Source organism: Spermophilus citellus (genome assembly GCF_964194105.1).
Source record: "Spermophilus citellus genome assembly, chromosome: 7".
Classification (NCBI taxonomy): domain Eukaryota; kingdom Metazoa; phylum Chordata; class Mammalia; order Rodentia; family Sciuridae; genus Spermophilus; species Spermophilus citellus.
Window position 1 is genome coordinate 155,043,815 of NC_138188.1, and position 21,374 is coordinate 155,065,188.

The 21,374-nt window shown below is 41.5% G+C and overlaps 1 protein-coding gene across 1 annotated transcript in view; it reads left to right on the forward strand.

Moving 5' to 3' along the window:
• Nucleotides 1-399: 399 nt before the first annotated feature.
• LOC308653428 (interferon alpha/beta receptor 2-like) overlaps nt 400-21,374 on the forward strand; it is a 60,197-nt gene continuing 39,222 nt past the window's right edge. The window contains exons 1-6 of the mRNA XM_081301988.1: nt 400-709; nt 12,630-12,718; nt 13,784-13,825; nt 14,944-15,058; nt 16,589-16,758; nt 18,696-18,853. Coding sequence (XP_081158114.1) covers nt 12,661-12,718; nt 13,784-13,825; nt 14,944-15,058; nt 16,589-16,758; nt 18,696-18,853 — 543 coding nt within the window. The 5' untranslated portion in view covers nt 400-709; nt 12,630-12,660. The remainder of the gene's footprint in view (nt 710-12,629; nt 12,719-13,783; nt 13,826-14,943; nt 15,059-16,588; nt 16,759-18,695; nt 18,854-21,374) is intronic.

A 21,374-nucleotide genomic window follows, 5' to 3' on the forward strand; every position in this document is an offset into this window, starting at 1 on the left:
GGGGGACAGGAAAGGATCCATTTCCCTGATTCATTCATTCAACACGTTTGTGCTGAATGTCTGTAAATATACCGCTCTAGCCCCGGAGAACGCGGATCCCTCTTGGGTGGGAAGGGATGACATAATGTCGAGATATTCTGCATTTATTGGGTGATATTCGTAGCTTGTGTTTTTACTCAGAGCAAACCAGTTATCTGCCCTAGAGTGTTGACCCCCTGTCCATTTATTTCGCTGGCGATGACTTCATTGCAGTAAACGAAACAGACAGGAATCCATCAGCCCTTCCTCTGTGGACCGCCCTTGCCCCAGGCGAGCCAAGGTTAGGACAGTGAGCAGCAGATGCAAATTACCTCATCGGGTAGCCCCGCCCCCGGCTCCGCCCACGTCTGCCCGGAGTCCCCGCCCCGCGTCCGAAGCCTGTAGCTAGCGCTCCCCGGCTTCCAGCTCTTCTCGCCCGGCGGCCAGGAGAGCCCGGGGGCGCGCAGGTGACCCTCCCCAGCGCGGTCAGCGGGCCACCACCGGCCTCGGGACCGCTTTTGCCCCACGCGGGCCTAGTCGGCGCCCGTCAGAAGAGGCCGCCTGCTGACACTGCCCCCGGGATCGCCAGCAGTGTCCTCGCGGCCGCGGGAGCCGAACCCTGGCGCCGACCGCGGCCGGGAGTGGGCGGAGGGGAGCGTCTCGGAGCTGCACTGCGGGGCGAACTGCCAGGGTAAGGCGCGGGCGGCGGGTCGCGGCGGAGGCCGCTGGTGCCGATTACAGTAGAACCAAGGCCTTGTGCCTGCAGTTAGTTCCCGGAATCCCTCTCCTGTTCCTGCCTCTTTCCCGGATTCCGCCTCCTCCTGCCCAGCCTTGCTGTCCTGGGCATTTTGGCTCCTGCGCTCCTGCGCTCCTGCGCTCCTGCGCTCCAGCGACCCCGCAGCCCCACCCGAGAGCGGGCCCCTCTTGGGTGGGAAGGGATGACATAATGTCACGATATTCTGCATATATTGGGTGATATTCGTAGCTTGTGTTTCTACTCAGAGCAAATCAGTTATTTGCCCAAGAGTGTTGACCCCCTATCCATTTATTGCGCTGGCGATGACTTCATTGAAAAATTATGGATGTCTCACCTCCTTTTGTGTTTTACTAAATTTGATGTCCTTGTTTTGCTTAGCAAGAGGTCTTAAAACTTAGCCTGAGCCTGGGACAGAACCTGGTGGGAGGTACTGTTTCTAGCACCAGAGTCCTGCTGCCCCACCCGCCTCATGTCATGACCCAGGAGCTTGTCCCACCAACTGTCCCCAGTCCCACCCTTGCCAATCCGACTGTAGTTATTTAGGCAGATGGCAGAGGCCACACCAAAATCTTCTCTAAGGAAACTAATAAATGTCACTAGCAATTTGGCTGTGGTTAAGATTTTTTCAGTCTCAGGAAGTAGCTTGAACTTTTAGTTTCTGCAGTTTACAGGCTGTCTTCAATTTTAAATCATCAAAAATCTGCATGACTCTTCATTCTTTACCTGTCTTTCCTCCAAAGTTTCTCCTGCATTTATTTAAAAGTTAAAGAAAAATCTGCATGAGATTTGGTTCAGATTATTTGACAAAAGGTACCTTGTTTAAGATAGAAACCAGAAGGATCATAGTCCAAGAGGTACTGTCTTACAAGTGAAATTTATATTAAAATATGTACTCCATCACTCACACCCACACAAAACCACACTGGGTTTATTTTCCTGTTACATTAATAGACCTTCAAACTATTGAAGAGTCAATGACATATATGTTCTTTTATTATTAATCTTTATGTTTTATCAAAACTAATACCCAAACTAAAATTCCATTGATACACTAAAATTATATGTAACTAAGTTTTTTTTAAAAAAATCACTGTAAGGCATGCTATGTGTCATACTACTGGAAATGCCCTCTAAGTAAAGAAATGTTCTAATGTGGAAAATAAAAAGTGGCTTTATAATTTATTAAATATTAGTAAACTAGCATATTGCCTGATATTATAGTCAGCCTTCCTCATCTGCAGGTTCTGCATCTGCAGATTCAAGTAACAGTCTGTACTGAACCTTTACAAACATGTTTCCTTGTCATTATCCCCTAATAATGCAACATACCAACAATTTACATTGTATTGATTTAAAGCATGTAAGAGGATGTACATAGGTTCTACACAAATACTACACCATCTTATGTAAGGAATTTGAACATCCTTGGATTTTGGTATCCTGGGAGGTAGGTCCAATCTCCAAGGGATACTGAAGGTCCACTGTTCTTTTCCCTGTCTTTTCTTCCTTACAGAATAAACTAGTGGTAGGCAATCCAGGAAAAAAATAAAGGAAAAGTTGTTATTTAGTAGAGGAGGTTGGCTGCCTTAAGAGTGGGGAGGGGTAGAGAAAAGAGGAATGTAGCATGAGGTATAAGTAGTTGGGAGCCACTGAAAATGTTCTCTGGAGCCAGCAGGAAAACGAACACACTCAGTTACCCCAGGAAGCCCGGGCTTTACTTTACAAACCAGAAAGCCTTAAGCTTTATCACTGGTTTTTGTTTGCTTGACTGTTTTTCAATTCTGAGGGCCCAAAACTATGTTTAAAATTTAAGTGTGACTGGGTGCAGTGGTGCACAGTGCTCTATCTAAAGTGCAAGTGGTAATCCCAGCAGCTCAGGAAGTTGAGACAGGAGGGTCACAAGTTCAAAGTCAGCCTCAGCAAAAAAGTGAGGTGCTAAGCAATTCAGTGAGACCCTGTTTCTAATAAAATACAAAATAGGGCTGGGGATGTGGCTCAGTAGTTGAGTGCCCCTGAGTTCAATCCCAAGTACCAAAAAAAAAAAAAAAAAAAAAAAAAAAAAAAATTAAGTGTGCCCTAACCACTAGAAACTGGCAAGTCAACAAAAATCTTGAAAATTCTCCCTAATCAATAAGAAAGAGTGCAATAAATAAATGTCTTGCCAGACATAATCAGCCATGAGTTGTTCTTTTTTAAAAATTTTTTATTCTAATTTGTTATTGTGACGGCAGGATGCATTTGTGCTGGGCAGGGCGAGTGAGATGGGAAATTAGAGGGCTGATGGGGAGCAGGGTGCGCCTGCACTAGAGTCATGCCCAAACTGTTGACTGTGCCTCACCTCACCCATAGGGACAGGGAACAGGGTATGCAGGATGCTTACGGAAACCCCCTAGGAGTGTCAGACTGATCTCTCTTTACTCTCCTATCCCAGCACCAATCTTTCAGGCAGGGTCTGGAGAAGCTTCCCTGGCTTTCCAGAACACACTGGTACCAGTAGTAAAAAGAAGTCAAGATGTCACTGCACAATGTCACAGTAGGAGGTAACCGAAGCCTTCCAAGTACAGCAGGAGAGATGGGGGAGAAAGGGAAAGAACAACAAGGAGTTGTTCTCTTTTTTTTAATTTTTTTATTCTAATTTGTTATATATGACAGCAGAATGCATTACAATTCATATTACACATATAGAGCACAATTTTTCATATCTCTGGTTGTATACAAAGTATATTCACATCATTCTTGTTTTCATACATTTACTTTAGGGTAATAATGTCCATCTCATTCCACCATCTTTTTTACACCCCCCCCTTGCCTCCTCCCTTCCCCTCCTACCCCTTTGCCCTATCTAGAGTTCGTCTATTCCTCCCATGCTCCCCCTCCCAACCCCACTATGAATCAGTCTCCTTATATCAGAGAAAACATTCAGCATTTGGTTTTTTGGGATTGGCTAACTTCATTTAGCATTATATTCTCCAACTCCATCCATTTACCTGCAAATGCCATAATTTTATTCTTTTATTGCTGAGTAATATTCCATTGTATGTATATGTATATGTGTGTGTGTGTGTGTGTGTGTGTGTGTGTGTGTGTGTGTGTATATATATATATATCACATTTTCTTTATCCATTCATCTATTGAAGGGCATCTAGGTTGGCTCCACAGTTTAGCTATTGTGAATTGTGTCGCAATAAACATTGATGTGGCTGTGTCCTTGTAGTATGCTGTTTTTAAGCCCGTTGGGTATAGACCAAGGAATGGGATAGCTGGGTCAAATGGTGGTTCCATTCCCAGTTTTCCAAGGAGTCTCCATATTGCTTTCCATATTGGCTGCACCATTTTGCAGTCCCACCAGCAATGTATGAGTGTACCTTTTCCCCATATCCTCACCAACACTTATTGTTGTTTGTATTCTTATTAGCTGCCATTCTGACTGGAGTGAGATGAAATCTTAGAGTAGCTTTGATTTGCATTTCTCTAACTGCTAGAGATGTTGAACATTTTTTCATATATTTGTTGATTGATTGTATATCGCCTTCTGAGAAGTATCTGTTCAGTTCCTTGGCTCATTGATTAATTGGGTTATTTGTGTTTTGTTTTGTTTTTGTTTTGGGTTTTTTTTTTTTTGAGTTTAGCTTTTTGAATTCTTTATATATCCTAGAGATTAGTGCTCTATCTAATGTGCAAGTGGTAAAAATTTGCTCCCAAGCTGCAGGCTCTCTATTCACCTGACTGTTTCTTTTGCTGAGAAGCTTTTTAGTTTCTATTACTTGATTTTAATTATTGTGTTATAGGTGTCTTATTAAGGAAGTAGGAGCCTAATCCGATATGATGGAGATTGGGGCCTACCTTTTCTTCTATTAGATGCAGGGTTTCTGGTTTAATTCCTAGGTCCTTTATACACTTTGAGTTGAGTTTTGTGCATGGTGAGAGATAGGGGTTTAATTTCAGTTTTTTATATATGGATTTCCAGTTTTCCCAGCACCATTTGTTGAAGATGCTATCTTTTCTCCAATGTATGCTTTTGGCACCTTTGCTAATATAAGATAACTGTAATTATGTGGGTTATCATCTGTGTCCTTTATTCTGTACTATTGGTCTACCATTTTGGTGCCAATACCATGCTGTTTTTGTTACTATTGCTCTATAGTATAGTTTAAGGTCTGGTATAGTGATGCCACCTGCTTCACTCTTCTTGCTAAGGATTTCTTTAACTATTCTGGTGTCTTATTTTTCCAGATGAATTTTATGACTGCTTTTTCTATTTCTATGAGGAATATCATTGGGATTTTGATTGGAATTGCATTAAATCTGTATAATGTTTTTGGTAGTATGGTCATTTTAACAATATTAATTCTGCCTATCCAAGAACAAAAAGTTAGTTCTTTGAGAAAACAAACAAAATTGACAAACCCTTAGCCATGCTAACGAAGAGAAGGAGAAAACTCAAATTACTAACATATGTGATGGAAAAGGAAATATCACAATAGACACTACAGAAATAAGAAGATAATTAGAAATTATTTTGAAAACTTGTACTCCAATAAATAGAAAATATTGAAGGCATTGACAAGTTTCTAGAGTCATATGATTTGCCCAAATTGAATCAGGATGATATACATAATTTAAACAGATCAATTTCAAACGATGAAATAGAAGACACTATCAGAAGCCTATCAACCAAGAAAAGCCCAGGACCAGATGGATACACAGCCGAGTTCTACAAGACCTTTAAAAGAAGAACTAATACCAATACTCTCCAATTTATTTCAGGAAATAGAAAAAGAGGGAGCACTTCCAAACTCATTCTATGAGGCCAATATCACTCTGTGTGTGTGTGTGTGTGTGTGTGTGTGTGTGTGTGTACACACACACATACATATCTTGAAACCAAAGAAATTTGTACACCCTACAACTCAATAAAAATTTGAACAATATCAAAAATGAGAAAAAAATCTAAATGAACTTTAAAAGAAAGATTGCAGACATAATGGAATAAACTGAAGATCATAAAAACACAATAACTAAAGAAATAAGTTAGAGGAAAGAAGAAAGAAAATATTAAAATATTTTAATAGAGGAAAGGCTTGATGTAAGCCCCCTTGGGGATGAAAGAGACAAGATGAAGTCAATTAGAAAGAATCTAATCTAGAAGATAGGCCAAACACAACCAAGCATTTAGGATAATTGGATCCCTGGAAGAGAGAAACCAACAAATGGTGCAAAAGTACAAATAAAAATAGGACAAAAGAAATTAATTGAAATGATGATTTTTTAAAAGTGGTCTGTAAACTAAAGAACTGGCCATTTCCAGGAAATTTTCAAATGGAAATGTTCAGCACCAAGATATCTTAAATGGTTTCAAGTCAAATAAAAAGAACTATTTAGGAATGCAAGAAGAAAACTTGAAGGAGGGAGAAACAAAATCAAGCAGTGGAACACTGAAGGCCAGAATGTAATGATTTGAGGGTAAAGTTCTAAGGGAAAGAAACTTTCCCCAAGGGATTCTGTCATTCAAGTTGAAAGTCAGAGGGGGACCTTCACAACTCTGTAGAGCAGAGTGTATAGCACCATGAGCCTGCTGAAAGAAAGAAAACACACACACACACACACACACACACACACACACACACACACCTGCCTGGAAAACAAATTCCAGGAAATGGCCAATTAGAGTTAATAGAAGGGCTGGGGCTGGGGCTGGGGCTCCGGGTAGAGCACTTGCCTGCGTCTGATTCTCAGCACCACATAAAAAATAAATAAAATCAAGGTTTTGTGTCCAACTACAACTAAAAAATAAATATTACAAGATGAGAGAACATAAGGAGATAACAGAGGTAAAAAAAATAGTACAGAAGATGTGGTATTTATTCTATTTAAGTGTGGAAACAATACAGAACATCTATAGAAACTGTGTGTAGTCTAGATGTAATTTTTATAATTCCAGACCAAAGTATATACAGAAAAAAAAGAAAGAAAGAAAAGAAAGTGGGGGGGGGGGAGTAACCAAGGACAGGGTAGGGACGAAGAGCTTGAGAAGAAGATCAACATTAAACAGGGATGAGAGGTGGGAGGGAAAGGGAGAGAGAAGGGAAATTGCATGGAAATGGAAGGTGATCCTCAGGGTTATACAAAGAAGAATAAGAATAATACAAGAAGAGAAGAATAATACAAGTGGAAGAAATGATTTACAGTAGAGGGGGTAGAGAGAGAAGAGGGGAGGGGAGGGGAGGGGGGTAGTAGAGAATAGGATAGACAGCAGAATACATCAGACACTAGAATGGCAATATGTAAATCAATGGAAGTGTAAATGATGTGATACAGCAATCTGTATACGGGGTAAAAATGGGAGTTCATAACCCACTTGAATCAAACTGTGAAATATGATATATTAAGAACTATGTAATGTTTTGAATGACCAACAATAAAAAAAAAGAAAGTGGGGGAGAAAAAACATTAGAATGCTAATGTTCTGATCTTTCAAAGCATGGATCAATAAATATGGTTTCAAATTAAAAGGTACTGTGAATACTTAATAGTATAACTTCCTACTGTTTTTCAAAATTTTTTAAACCTCAGAGGGATATGGTAGTGCAGCACACTATTCTTTCTGATGGACAAAAAAAGTTTTATATTTCAACAATTCCTTCAGCTTTGCTTCATTTTTTTTCCTAAGTAGATTTAAATTTGTAAATCAACCCTGTGTGTGTGTGTGTGTGTGCGTGCGTGTGCACTTGCATTTGCATTGAAGGACATAGGAAGATCTGTGGGATCATGTTCACCCAATGTGAATGATGATATTTGGATGCTGGGATCTGTACTTTTAGACATTATTTTTTAAATGAGCATGTTGAATTTTTACAGAAACAAAAAATATATGTGGAAAAACAGTCTTGAAACAGACATGTGAAGGTATTAATGACCGATACTGGATGGTAGCAATAAGGATCATTGTTACTTTCTTCTCTGTACTCTTTTGTATTTTTTTAATTTCCAGGAAAAGTTGTAGAATTGTATTTGTATAATATTTCTGAATCCAGTCCATTCATTCATTATTCACGGGCTGCCTGGCAGTGTCCCAACCCCCAGGCCAGCTGGATAGAAGAAAAGACAGTTATGCTGCCTACCAGGGTTGGTGAGATAGCAGGTTCCTTGAGGGTTATCTGTCTGTTCACTTAGGAGGAGTTGGAATTCAGAGAAGAAGAATTTCATCCAGGCTTGAGTTAAACTTTGAAAATCAGTAGTGTTTGTTCGCGTGTAAGTGGCAAGGACAGCTCCCAGGTAACAGACCCCCAGAATGGAGAAGACCACGCCAGGGGTGATCTATGTCTGGAGCTTAGCACATGGTTGGGACAGTGACTCCAGGGGAAACTGAAAAGTTGGTGACAGCCTTAAATTCAGTCTTTGGAGCTTGCATGCTGTCAGGCCATGGTGGGCTAAGACTGAGCTGGCTGCATGATTTGCAGGGTCCACCAGAACAAATAAAAATGTAGGGTCCAGTCATTTAAAAAGCAAGGACAAGTGTCACTAAAGAGAAAAATAGGAAGTCTTTTCTTCCTCCCTTTTTCTACGTTCCCCCATTGTCATATTTTTAAATTTCCTTTTTAATGCCATTCTAAGTCAAAAAGTAAAATTTTAATCATTTAGCATGAATTTAGCAGTTGTGCATATTGTGCAGATATCAGATTTATCATATTTAAATGCAGATAAAAGAGCATTTAATTCCAACAAAACACTGAATTAGGGTTTGTAACATATGTTGGGAAGTTTCTTCAAGCCAGCTAGAAAAAGCAAACTCAAGCTAGATTTAGGAAGATGTAAACCAAGGGAGTGTCCTTGGGCACCAGGATGCGGCCTGACATTGCCAGGATCCACCTCTTGCTAACTCCCTCTATCTCTGGTGAAGTCAAGCTTTACATCTCCCTTTCTCAAGGACCCACCATCCTAACCCACAGCATACTGGCCACATCCAAGGGTCTTTAAACCGCTGCTCTGAATATGCTAGCACCTGGGTCAAGCATGACCTAGAGATTATTTCAACCAGACCCAACCTCCAGCCAGCTGTCCCTGGGTGAGGCATGCACTGCCAGCCGAGAGAGAATAGCCTCTGCTCTACCTGGCATAGTCCATGGCGGGACTGGAGCACCAAACCGGGACCTCCCAGGACTGGCACCAGGAGGGCTCCAGGGAATGCTGAGCCCTCTTCCAGTTTGATGCAGTTGACACCCCACCAAAGGGTAGCAGCAGTCAGGGGCACAGAGAGCCCATCCTGTTGAGGATGGGGAAGTGATCCAAATATGAGCTGAAGCTCCCAGCCCTCTGTGTGCACCATAGTGCCGGCAGTAACAAACACAGATTCAAAGATGAAATTATTAGGAATTTTAAGATGGCCGCAGGAGAGCATTAAACCAAGCGTAGGACCCTTCTACATGCCAGGCCCTGATGGACTGAGATGCCCAGGCTTCAGAAATGAGACAACAGAGCTCTTGTTAGGAAGAATGATCTATTCATAGGGAGAGTTTTAAGGAGCCTCATTAACAATTCAGGCTGGACTCCAAGAACTCAAAATTAGATTTTGCAATAAGTAATTATCTGGTATCAGACATCTGGTTCAAAGAAGACAATGGGTCACCAGGAACACAGCAAGGAAGGAGGCATTCTGTGGACTAGAGGGGGTAAGCAGGGCTTCTAGTTCTGTGTATGTGTGTGTGTGTGTGTGTGTGCACGCGGGCACGCCCAAGTGTTTTCTTGGCTCTTGAAGAGACTGAGTCTTGCTACAGACACCTGACAAAGATGTACCATGATCAGAAAAAAAGCAGCAGGATGAAGGAGAGCACAGGTCAGATGTTGAAGCAAAACTCAGTAACCTCAGATGTGACATTCTCCAATTCCAGGTGTGCCCTGCATCTAGAGGAATGTCCATAACCATGCTGCCATGGAGGTATGACAGGAAAGATGACAACATATATCACAAAGATATTCCAGCAGATGTTGGAATATATTATGGGATAAATTGTGAAGAAAGGTGCCTGGGTATTTCATGGGCATGAGTTTGCATCAGGAGTAGAAATTTTAACTTGAGGTGTCTTGGATTTTTCTAAAAGAATACCACGAGTGGGAACCATGGCAGTCAAGAGAATTTTTAGTGGGGCATAGTGGTGCATGCCTATAACGGCAGCACTCGGAAGGCTGAGGCAGGAGGAAATTATGAAGTTATTAAAGCCAGCCTCAGCAACTTAGTGAGACCCTGTCTCAAAGTGAAATATTTTTAAAAAGGGCTGAGATGTCACTCAGTGCTTAAGCGCCCCTGGATTCAATCCCCAGTACCAATAAAAATAAATAAGACTTTTAAAGTCAAGTTGTTTGTAGCTTGAGCTCTGTTTGCTGCTTCACAGTCCTTTCCCATATTGACAGGGGGCTCAGTACTGCCTTAATATTTGGGGGGACTGAAGACAGAACCTATAGGACCTAATTGCTTGGATGGAGAAAAAAGCTCTGAAAGAAAGAAGGACATAAGTGATTGGGGCTCCTTGAAAAATTCCCATCTCACCTTGGAGTAGGGAAGACTCTAAGACTCAGAACCCAGAGGATGAGGAAGAAAATAGTCCTTGCTCAGTGTCCTTGGGGCTGGTTCCAGCATCCCCTATGGACACCCAGCTCCACAGATGCTCAACTCCTTTGCATAAAATGGCATAGTGTTTGCATATAACATATCCTGTGGTATGTTTTAAGTAATCTCTGGGTTGCATATAATACTTAGTACAACGTTCATTTTTTGATCTACATTGGTTGAATCCACAGATGGAAAACTCGCACACAAACATGGCAGGCCAATGGTACCTTTAAATCTGGAAACAAAACTCAGAAACTTCTGAGTGGTTTAAAAAAAAAAAACAGCACAAGCTAGTCAAAGGGCAAGTGACAAACTAGGAGAACAGAGAGAGAGAGAGAAAAAAAAAGATGTGATTCATATCATCAGGATCAGTTTCCCTCATACTTAAAAAGAAGTTCCTGCAAATTAATAAGAAGAGGACCACAACTCAATAGAAAAATGGGCAAAAGTTGGAATAGACAGTTAACAGGAAAGGAGATACAAAGAGCTCTTAAATATAAGAAAGGACACTTAATCTCAGAATAAAAGAAATGCAAATTAATGTTAGTGTGAGGACATTTTTGCACTTAGAAATCTGATAAAAAGCTTGGTGATACCTCTATGAAAACACTGTGGGGAAGCAGAAGTTCTCACGCATTTCAGGTAGTTATGTAAATTGGTGCAGCCCAAGGGCAAGCAGTATGGCAGTTTTTATCAAAATGACAAATTCATAGCCCCAAGGCCAGGTCTCTTCTAACTACCTCTCCAGACACCCCTTCCACCTTCCCTGCCCTCCACTTTGCCCAGGCTCTTGTCCAGTAGAGAACCACTGCCCCTTTGCCCTAAAGCTTCTGATTAGCTAATGGGAAACCCCAAGAAAAGAAAAGGAGAAAAGAAGGATATTTATCCCTGATCCCTTCCCTGCAGTCACCTGGGCCTCCTGTCAGCTCCTCACAGGATTCTCTGCTTCCAAATTCCAGTATTAGCACCTTCTCCTTTTCCCTACAAGTCCTGAGTGGTAACAGCCCCGCCACCGCCCCCTGTTGTTATCTGGAGGAACTGCATGCTCCCCTATGGCCGGCCTGCGTTTTGCGCACACATTTATACATAGTCCTTTGATTAAAGTCATTCTGAAATTATCCTAACTGGGCTCTGCGGTTTGCTGTCACAACCCTGGCTCATACGCCCTTTGCTTAGTGTCTTAGCCCATTTCATGCCACAGTGCCATAGGCTGGATAATTTATAATGAATGGAAATTTATTTTGCTTATGGTGTTAGAGGCTAGGAAGTCCAAGGTCAAGGGGCCATCCATATGTGGTGAGGGTCTTCTTGCTGCATCATAATGTGGACATCACATGGCAAGAAAGCAAGAGAGGACCAAACTTGCATTTACAACAAACTCTTTCCATAATAAACCTTCTTCCTCAATATCAAGGTTAATCCATTCTCACTTTCTCAGCTGTTGAATTGTGGATTAACTCTCTAGTACATGAACTTTAGAGGACACATTCAAATCCTAGTACCTAGCAATCCTACATCTGAAAGTCTGCCTGTGTTTAGACTTTCACATGTGCAAAATGATATGTGTCTAAGAGAATTCCTTGCAGAACAGATTAGAAACAATTCATATGTCCATTGTAGGGGACTAGTTACATAAATTATAGTATGTCCATAGAAGAGAACATCATGCGACTATTTTTAAAACAAAAGCAAGAAAATTTTCTTGGATGAAAGTGCTTCCCAGATATATATGAAGTGGAAAAATCAAGAATAGAGTCTGTACATACTATCTCTTGCCTAAAAAGAGGGAGAAAATCAGAATATATATTTGTTTTTGCTATGCATAAAGGATTCACCAAAATAAAAGTTTTCTGAGAGGAACAAGACTCTTCACATTTTTGTAATGGATTTAAAATTTTTTTTTAACCAAATGACCATGACTAGCTAAGAAATTGGTGCCAGAGCTGTTTGAGTAAATAGGGTAAATGATTCAGCTTCTTGGCAGGCTTGGAAAGGCTGGAGCCAGGAAGTTCCCTCTTTCTTGCTGACCTTTATTTATTTATTTATTTATTTATTTATTTATTTTTGCTGCTGGGGATTGAACCCATGGCCTGTGTATGTGAGGTGAGGGAAGCACTCTACCAGCTGAGCTGTATCCCCAGCCCTCTTGCTGACCTTTTATTGTCATGTCTTTGCCCCCATTTTTATCCTTATAATTTAATTAGAACTTCAGAATTTTGATCACCTAATGTTGGTTTTCCTTTCAGATGTGAAAATGAAGAAAGGACTTAACTAACAATGATGCTCTTGAGCCACGGTTCCTCAGCTGTCAGATCACGCAATTTGTGCCTCATGGGTAAGTGCTGCTTTTCACCCCGGGTGTTTAAGAGCATGCCATTGTGTTCTTCACCCAGAGAGCAAACAGATTTCCTAGGCTGGAGGACCCAGATGGACCCGCCCAGTGTCAGGGGTTCAGCAGAAGGTAGTAAGTCAGTGCCAATGGCTTGGATTCAATACAGGTTTCTGCCTAATATTAATTAAAGGGAACCAAACAGATGAGCAGGAAAAACATAAGCCACAACACTGTTGGGGACTGTCCTTATGTACAACTGAAAGAGCAATTTTTCCTGCTACCCTCACTCCAATCCATTGTGGAGTTTATCCCCTACCCCTATATTTGGGAAGAGGCCAAACCCCTTCTCTCTTACCATTCCCCCAGAGAAAAATCATCCCTAAACTTAGGTTTCTGCATTTCATTTATTATTGATCTTTTTTATTTTTCCCTGGAGTCCTATTCATTCATGCCTTTTCTCTGCCTTCTTTCTGATAATAGTTCAGTATCTTAGTGTCTTCTGTTCCATATTTCATCAGTAGGCATCCATTCACTGACAGTTGTCTCAGTGTAGACTGTCCACACACTGGGGAATGTACAGCATCCTTGGTCTCCACCTCTAAAAATGCCAGGGGCCCCATATCCCCTAAAGCCATTGTGATACCCAGAAAACAAATGAGCCCCCCATAACCTCAAGGGGATGAGACTCACCAATTCCCATTAAAATACGCTTTCTTCTTCTACCACCCTTTAAAGTGTGTTGGTTAGCAATATGCTTATTCATAACTGAGAATTTTTTTCAGGTAGATAACTGCTTCTTAGGAAACTCCCTCAATCAGCCCAACCCTGGTTGTTAGTACCAGCTCCCAAATCCATCTCTTATTTTGGACCCCCTCAGGACACTGCTTGGACCATGTGTCATGGTACCAATGTCAACTAAGAACCATTTACTTGAGTATTTTTATTAGTACAACAAAGTCTCAATCCAATATTAATACATGAGTGTAAAAGAATATCAAACCTAGATTGTTTTAGGTTGAGCCCAGAGTAAACATTCTTGCTTCTCTAACTTGTTTTTCTTCTTCCTAGTGTACCTGAGTCTAATGTTCGTCACTTCACACAACCTTCCTGGTAAGAGATGTTCTTGGCTTTACTAAATATTGGATAGGATCAAAGTGTTGGGGTGGCCATTCAGATGTATAAAATATGGGAAATTTGATTTTTTTATCCCAAATACATTGCTTATTTTATTGGAATCCTTTTTCTGTAAAAGGAGGTCAAATTAACTACTCTTGATTTTCTTGTTTGTCCCACAAAACTATTATAAGAAATTGATACTAGAGATCATTTACAAACCCCTTGAAAAAATATCTAGCTCCCAGTAGTCTCACTAACAGAAGAATAAGGAGACACACGGTACGCCAAACAAAAAAAAATAATTTCTATTTAATTTACATTCTTCCACCTGCTGGTTCCAAATAAAGAAAAATAATCTTTCATTAAATCTTACCTGCATATATAAATCTGTCTACAAAACTTCAATAGCTTCCCATATTAAATGCATGTATCGCCTTCTGCTAAATGGTGGCGATGAGGAGGTAGCAACCAGGAAGCAAAGGCCTTGGGTCTTAACCACAGAAAAGTTAGGTGATCTTTCAAAACTTGCCCAAAGAAAATCAGGATTTGACAAGAGGAGCATTAGTCCCATTCGCCATTGCCACTTTCCAGTGCCTGCCACCGCGTAACTAATCTCACGGTCTAGAAAATGGCTCTATTTGTGACTTAGCATTGTTGTGGGGCTTCAATGCCCAGGAAGGACCAGTCTGAGCACACATTAGATGCCCTCCTACCCATGACCAGGGGATTAGTGCAGGGAGAATCCAGAGGAAGGAAAACTTGCAGTGGGCGGAGCTGAACTGCCTCTGGAGGGGCCAGAAGCATACCAAGAGTCCAGGATGAACTGGATCCAATTGGTCTGGTGAGCTCCAGAAAGTCCCTGATTGGAGAAGCCCTTCAGTCCAAATTCTGTTTACACAGTGCCGAATTCCTGGTTCCTAAGCTTTGCTACCCTGACAGCATATTACTCATTAATAAGCTGTATTAGTTAATTTCCCATGTCTGGAGTTTTCAAGATACCAGGCTTCCAGAAGACGCCTCTCTGCAGAGGCCCCAGTCCTAGATCCCAAGGGACAGACTGAACAGTGGCCAGAAAGCCTCTTTTCTCCTCCTGTTCTCTTTATGTCTTTCAGATGGAAGTTGTAATTTAAAGATGACATTTCGAGATTTCCGGTTAATTCTATCGTGGGAATTAGAAAAACAATCCACCGTGCCAACTCACTATACATTATGGTATACAGTCATGAGGTTGGTTACATCTCATTTTTCTCTTGCTAAACATATCATCTTTTGATTATGTGGTGTCTTCCCCCGCCCCATTGTTTATTGGAGTCTTTTTGACCAAAGGTAAAACACCCATTCATTTTTTTTCTTTTCATACTTACATATGTGTTTATTAGCAAATATAATAATTATAGAACTAGTAACAATGTGATAAAGTAGAGGAGGTGTATAAAATTAAATATTGTGCTCAATTTGAACTTCTTGTCATGTAAAGTCTACTGTACTCTCTCCTGGTTTGTTTTGTTTTCTTTTTTTAATGCAACTAAAGTAAACAAAGAAAATTATATTACAGAGTATTTTTGTGGCAGTAAAGGAAGGAAATAGTTTTGTCACCCATTTGTTTTTAATTAATTTGAATGCTTCCATAATCCAAAGCTACTTTTGACAAAGCTGTATTTATTACCAAAGTCAATATCTACCTGTCAGAACCTCAGAAGCAAAACAGTTATAGGGTTCTCACAAATGATTTCTCTAATTCAGTTAATCTGAATGTTTAAAAGTCCTGTGTTTTCCAAAAGTCCAAAGGTCGATTGACCATATTGATGGTTTATGTTCAGTTTTCTTTACTCAAAGAGGCATGTGGGACACCAGAGAGAAGTCTGGACCAATCCAGCACATGCTGAGTACTAAGATGGTATGATCCTTGACCAGCTTGACACTCAGCTTGGGGCTCAGCCTCTGTGTGTTAATGCCACCACTTAGGGGTGTTTCGAAAATCAGTGACATAATGGATAGAAAACTTCTTTGTCTCCCTTCTTCCCGCATCTGACATTGCTACCATAAGTGGTTCCTTTGATCCGGTAGCCCCTTGGAGTGTCTTTTAGCTGATGGTTTATTTGACTTGTAGCTGTTGCTGCTGGCCCAGGGGAGGACGTATTGTGAGTTTCTCCTCTGCCTGCTAAAGCCTTAAAATTTCTCTCTGCACTGAGTGCTCACATGTGTTGTCTACCTACCCTTCTGTGGCTTGGTACAACAGATATCTGTATTGTCTCTAAACTAGCTCAGGGATGAATTAGGACCAGACCATGTGGCTTTCAGCTAGAGAGGGAGGGAGGGAGTCTCTGGAAAAGCAGTCATTATTGTCCTGAAGGGGGAGAAAGATCTAAGGCCTCTATGATGAAAGCCCAAGGTTCATTCATTAATTCATCCAGCAAATATTTGCTGAGCACCTACTATATGCCAGTAGATCCATCTGGGAGCCAAAGTCCCTACCCTCTGTGGGCTGAAATTCTGAAAGTGGAGACATCATTAAACAAATACAGGTATAATGTAACAAGTGGAGATAAATACTATGAAGAAAAATGTTGAAAGGGTAAGAGGGATTGAGGGGTGGGGGTGAGGAAAGGATCAAGTGTTGAATTTCCAATAAGGTGGTTAGGGAAGACGTTATTTGTGCAGGGCCCTAAAGGAAATGAGGAAGTGGAGCACACAGACTGGATTCTAAATACCTAAAATGCTGAAGTTTTCCATTTTCTATTTCTTTCCTTTCCAAAGTAAACCGGGCGGTATGGAGATTATTGAGAGCTGTACAAATGTCACCACACCATTTTGTGATGTAACGGATGTGTGGAAACAAGCGTTTGAGACCTATGTTCTCAAAGTGCAGGGATTCCGAGGGAAAACGATGCTGTTCAACTGCACCAGCTCCGCCTTGTCCACCAACAGTGAGTCGATCTGTTTCTCTATGGCTTCCTCCTCCTCATGATCATCATTATTTGCTCTGCCATGAGAAAGGAAGGGCTGCAAAGGTGTCTTGGATTCAGAGTTAGGCTTCCTTGTGGCTTGCTATTTCCTCATTCTGTAACAGGGACTAGTTACTAGAGCTGCTCTGAGTCTCAGCTTTCTTACGTGAAAATGGAACCTGTTCTTTGCAGATGGTGGCTCCAGACCTCTGCAAAGCAAGCTCTCCTGGGCATTAGTAGCTGTTATTTTTCTGTTCGCTTTGCATTCTGACAGGAAGTAGGGAGCAGGGTTCAAGTACCTTGTATCTAAACATCAGGCTTCTTTGGGCCAGTATTTCCCTTGTACCACAACCCCACCCCAGACTGAAACTCAACTGCTAAATCTTGCACATGCAAACACCCAGATGTGAATACAGCTAGGGCCCAAAGCAGCATAGAGGCAAAGAGCATAGGTCTCCTTCATCCTTCCTTTCTCTGTACCCAGTGTCTACACCCTAAGGCATTTGCATTAATAGGTCCAGCTTCATCACTTTTTTCAGTTTTCCAAATTTCAACTTGTTTCCAAGAGAACGGGTCAGCTTTGGCCCTGTTACAGGGTGGGTGGGAGTGTACACACACACACACACACACACACACACACACAGAGTTTTCACAAAGTCATGATGATGGCTGAATCCCATGCTTGTGAGACTGATGAACAGGAGTGCACCTTTGGAACGAACAGTCATATCTGTGTGTATATGTAGAAAGGAAAGGAGAACACAGTATATAGACTGTGGTGTCAGGATTGTTGAAGAATGTGTAATGAAGTAATAATGAGGTCTTTTTCGTGGTCCAAATGACAAATATGAAAAGTACATAAAGAGAGAGGACTAGAAGGAATGCAGAGTGTCCTTGGACACAGTCCTTCTGTAGGTATTGGGCAGTGGTATTAAAAACGTGAGCACTGCCAGGTGCCGTGGCGCACACCTGTAATCCCAGGGGCTGGGGAGGCAGGGGGATCACGAGTTCAAAGCCAGCCTCAGCAAAAGCAAGGCACTAAGTAATTCAGTGAGACCCTGCCTCTAAATAAAATACAAAATAGGGTTGGGGATGAGTCTCAGTGGTTGAGTGCCCCTGAGTTCAATGCCCGGTACCCACCCACCCCCCAAAAAAACCTGAGCATGTGTGTGCTCAAATCCAGAATTCCACTTTGCCCTAAAGACATCATTAGGACAAATGCAAAGATTGAGTTCCAAAAATATTTACTGATACCTCAGTTCCGTTCAGAAAAGTAGAGATAATCTAAATGTTCAAAACAGTGAATTGGTTAAATCACAGTTCAGCCACTTGGAGGAACTGAATTAACCATAAACAATTATGGTGTAGGGGACTGGTAGACTTTCTGTAAAGGACCAAAGAAGGAATAGTTTAGAGTTTTGTGAACCACATATGGTCTCTGGCTCATATTCTTCTTCATCTCTGTTTATAATCTTTAATAAACTTGCAGACTGGCCTTTGATGTAGGTAAATATATGTCAATATGTTTATAAAATGTGGTTAAGTGAAATTATGTGTCATAAAAACAGTGTAGGTTAAGTTATTTAATTTTAGTTTATATAAATGTGTGTGTATGTGTGTGTATATATGCATATTTATGTTTGTAAATATGTGTATCCTCGTTTAGTTAATACATGTGAATATGCATGTATTTATATATACAAAAAAGATGATTAAGACAATTGCCTATACATATTTTCTACAATGATTAAGTGTTAGTAGTAGTACATTTCATTATTGAAATATAAAAATGAGTCATTTTTAATTTTGTTTAGAAGACAGAACAAAAATTGGCAAAATAACCATGTTCAAAAAACAGGGGGTGTTGTTGATATGCAGTCATCAACTCAGGTGGGATTTTCTTTCTATTTTCTAAACAGTATTGTATGAGCCACCGGAGTTTGAGATTGTTGGCTTTACAGACCACATTAATGTGATAGTGAAATTTCCACCTATTGCTCCCAAGATTTATGGGGAAGAAATACAGCACCATTTATCACTTTGCATCAAAGAAGAGTCCATGGGGATTGTTAAGATGGTAAGTGGTCGCCGACACTAGGCTCAAAACAGTTCTGACAGACTCGACTCTCAAAAACAGAAATGTGTAGTTGCGAAATTCAAACCAATGGGTCTGGGCTTGAATGTGGCCTCAATTTAGGAAAGAAGAAGTCCGTTTATTGCTGAGATATCTTGATTTAGCCCAGTTGTGAGCTCTTTAAGAGAATAAGCCATGCACACAGCATCAGGGGACACAGAAGAGAGAAGTGTGTGGCGTAGATGGGGGGATGGCCAAATCTCAGCAAGCCAGGGTGACATTTCCTTGAAAGGGCAGTTTAGCTGAGCCATGCATGGAAAACATCTGTTGCTGCCTCTCCATTCCTCAGACACAGCACAGAAAGTGGCACTTTCCAGCAGTTCTGTCCCCACCCAATCTCCCCAAAGGACCCAACTGGATGTCAGTAACCTCTGGGTGACCCTGGTACTCACCAGTAGGCCTTGCTCTATTAGCATCTTTTATTTGCCGAGCCCTTTGCCAGTTGAGCCTTGCACTAAGACCAGCCCTCAGGATTAGGGCAGGGGCACTTCAAACCGAGGGCACAGGAAGTTCAGAGGCTGTGAGGTTGGAGTGGGCCTCGTGGCTCACTTGAGAAATGGCAGGAGGAGGTGACTGGAGTAAAGAAAACAGGATGGGTAAGGTCCGAGAGGGAATGAAGCCAGACCTTGGAGGGCTTTGTGATTCCAGGTCTCCTGAGTGTGAGAAAAGCAGCCACTGACCTAACAGGATGTCCTGGCTGGTACGCAAGGACAGACCATAGGTGGCAGAAGTCAAAGTTGAGATACTATTTGGATGGTAATCACTTAATAAGCAGCAATAAACTATATAATTACTATCATTTTCCTTTAATATCCACATGGGATTATAATCAACACCCTAGGAAAAGAGAACAAAATAATAGGGGAAAAATAAGTTTATATGACTCAAGGACTGTGTCAGATACCATTAACTATTATATTTCAGCCCCGTCTCTTTATGTTCCAACCATGAGCTATGAACTATTACAAATTAATATTTCTAAAATGCTTATTAGACAATTAACACCACTGTAAGAGGAAAACTATAGTTGACAGGCATCTTCTTTAAATTACATTTTTTGTTAAAAAAAAAAGGTTACTTCCCAGGTGAGGGGAGGGGCAGAGTGTGTGTGAGAGAGAGAGAAAGGGAGAGATGCTTGGATTATTTGGTGGTAGTGGAGGTAGTGAGAAGCAATCAAATTCTGCATGGATTTTGCAAGTGGGGCACAGTTATTTTCAGTTAAGTCGGATTCATAATGAGGTAACAGAAGAAGGAAGTTAGGACTCCATCACTTGGGCTTGTCATTAACTAAAATAGGGAAGATTATGGATGAAGTTGGTGAGAGTCGGATGGCAGCTCAGTTTGAGACATGTCAAGTTCAAGGCACCTAAAAGGAGATCTGGAGCAGGAGTTGGATGTACCAAGTGTTCAGTGGTGATCTCCCAGCTAAAGAGGGGTCCTGGGAAACCACTCACTCCTGCATATTGAAGGCCCTGAGATCAGACTCTAGATTAGAGCAGCTTTGGTGAGTCACGGGGCAAAGGGCTGGTTGGAGTGAGTTCTAGAAAGAGGGAGAAGGATTAGAGAGCTCATTCTTCTGAGGAGTTTTTCAATAATGAGAATAAGGGATATGAACTGGTAGGTGGAGGAAAAGGGAAGATGGAGTGAAGGGAGAGACTTTTTAAGATGAGAGAAATTGTAGCATGTTCACATGCAGATGAGAAGTCTCAGGGGAGGTTGCTAGAGCAATGTCCTAGCATAACTGCAGTGGGTGGGATCTCCAGAAGTGGCTGGGAGCATTGCCAGTCACAGGAGTGGATTGTGCAACACAGATGTATAAAGGAGGGTCTCTTTGTACATTTTCTATTATTATAACAAAATACCTGAAGTTACATACCTTGTAGAGAAAAGAGGATAATTTGGGCTCATGGCTCTAGAGGTCCAAGGTTGAGAGATTGCTTCTGATGATGGCCTTCTTGCTGGCAGAGTCTGGAAGTGACAGAGGGCATCACGTGGTCAGAAACAGCAAGCATGTGTGTCTCTTCTGGTCTTTTTCTCTCATCAAACCACCTGTATTCAACCTGGGGCTCCACCCTGGTGAACTTAACCAATACTAATCACCTCCCATAGGCCCTTCCTCTAAACACTAGAGTCAATTTTCAGGACTCTTACTACCTCACAGTAAGGCTTAAATTTCCACACATGAATGCTTGAGGGACACTCAAAACCATGCTCAAACCACAGCACAGGACCATTGTGGGAACTTCTGTTTGCTTGGTGGGAAATAGGAAGTCAGCAGTAGAGACTTGCTCAAGGCCCCATGGATCCCAGATGTTCTGTCCTCCGCCACGTTGTGCTTTTCCGTGGGAGGCAAGAGCCCTCGCACCACGCTGTTTCCACTCTTTGTCACGTTTTCCTTCTTCATTACTTACTTCCACGCATGAGCTTTGACTTTGTTTTGTGTGTGTCTATTTAATAGCTCCTT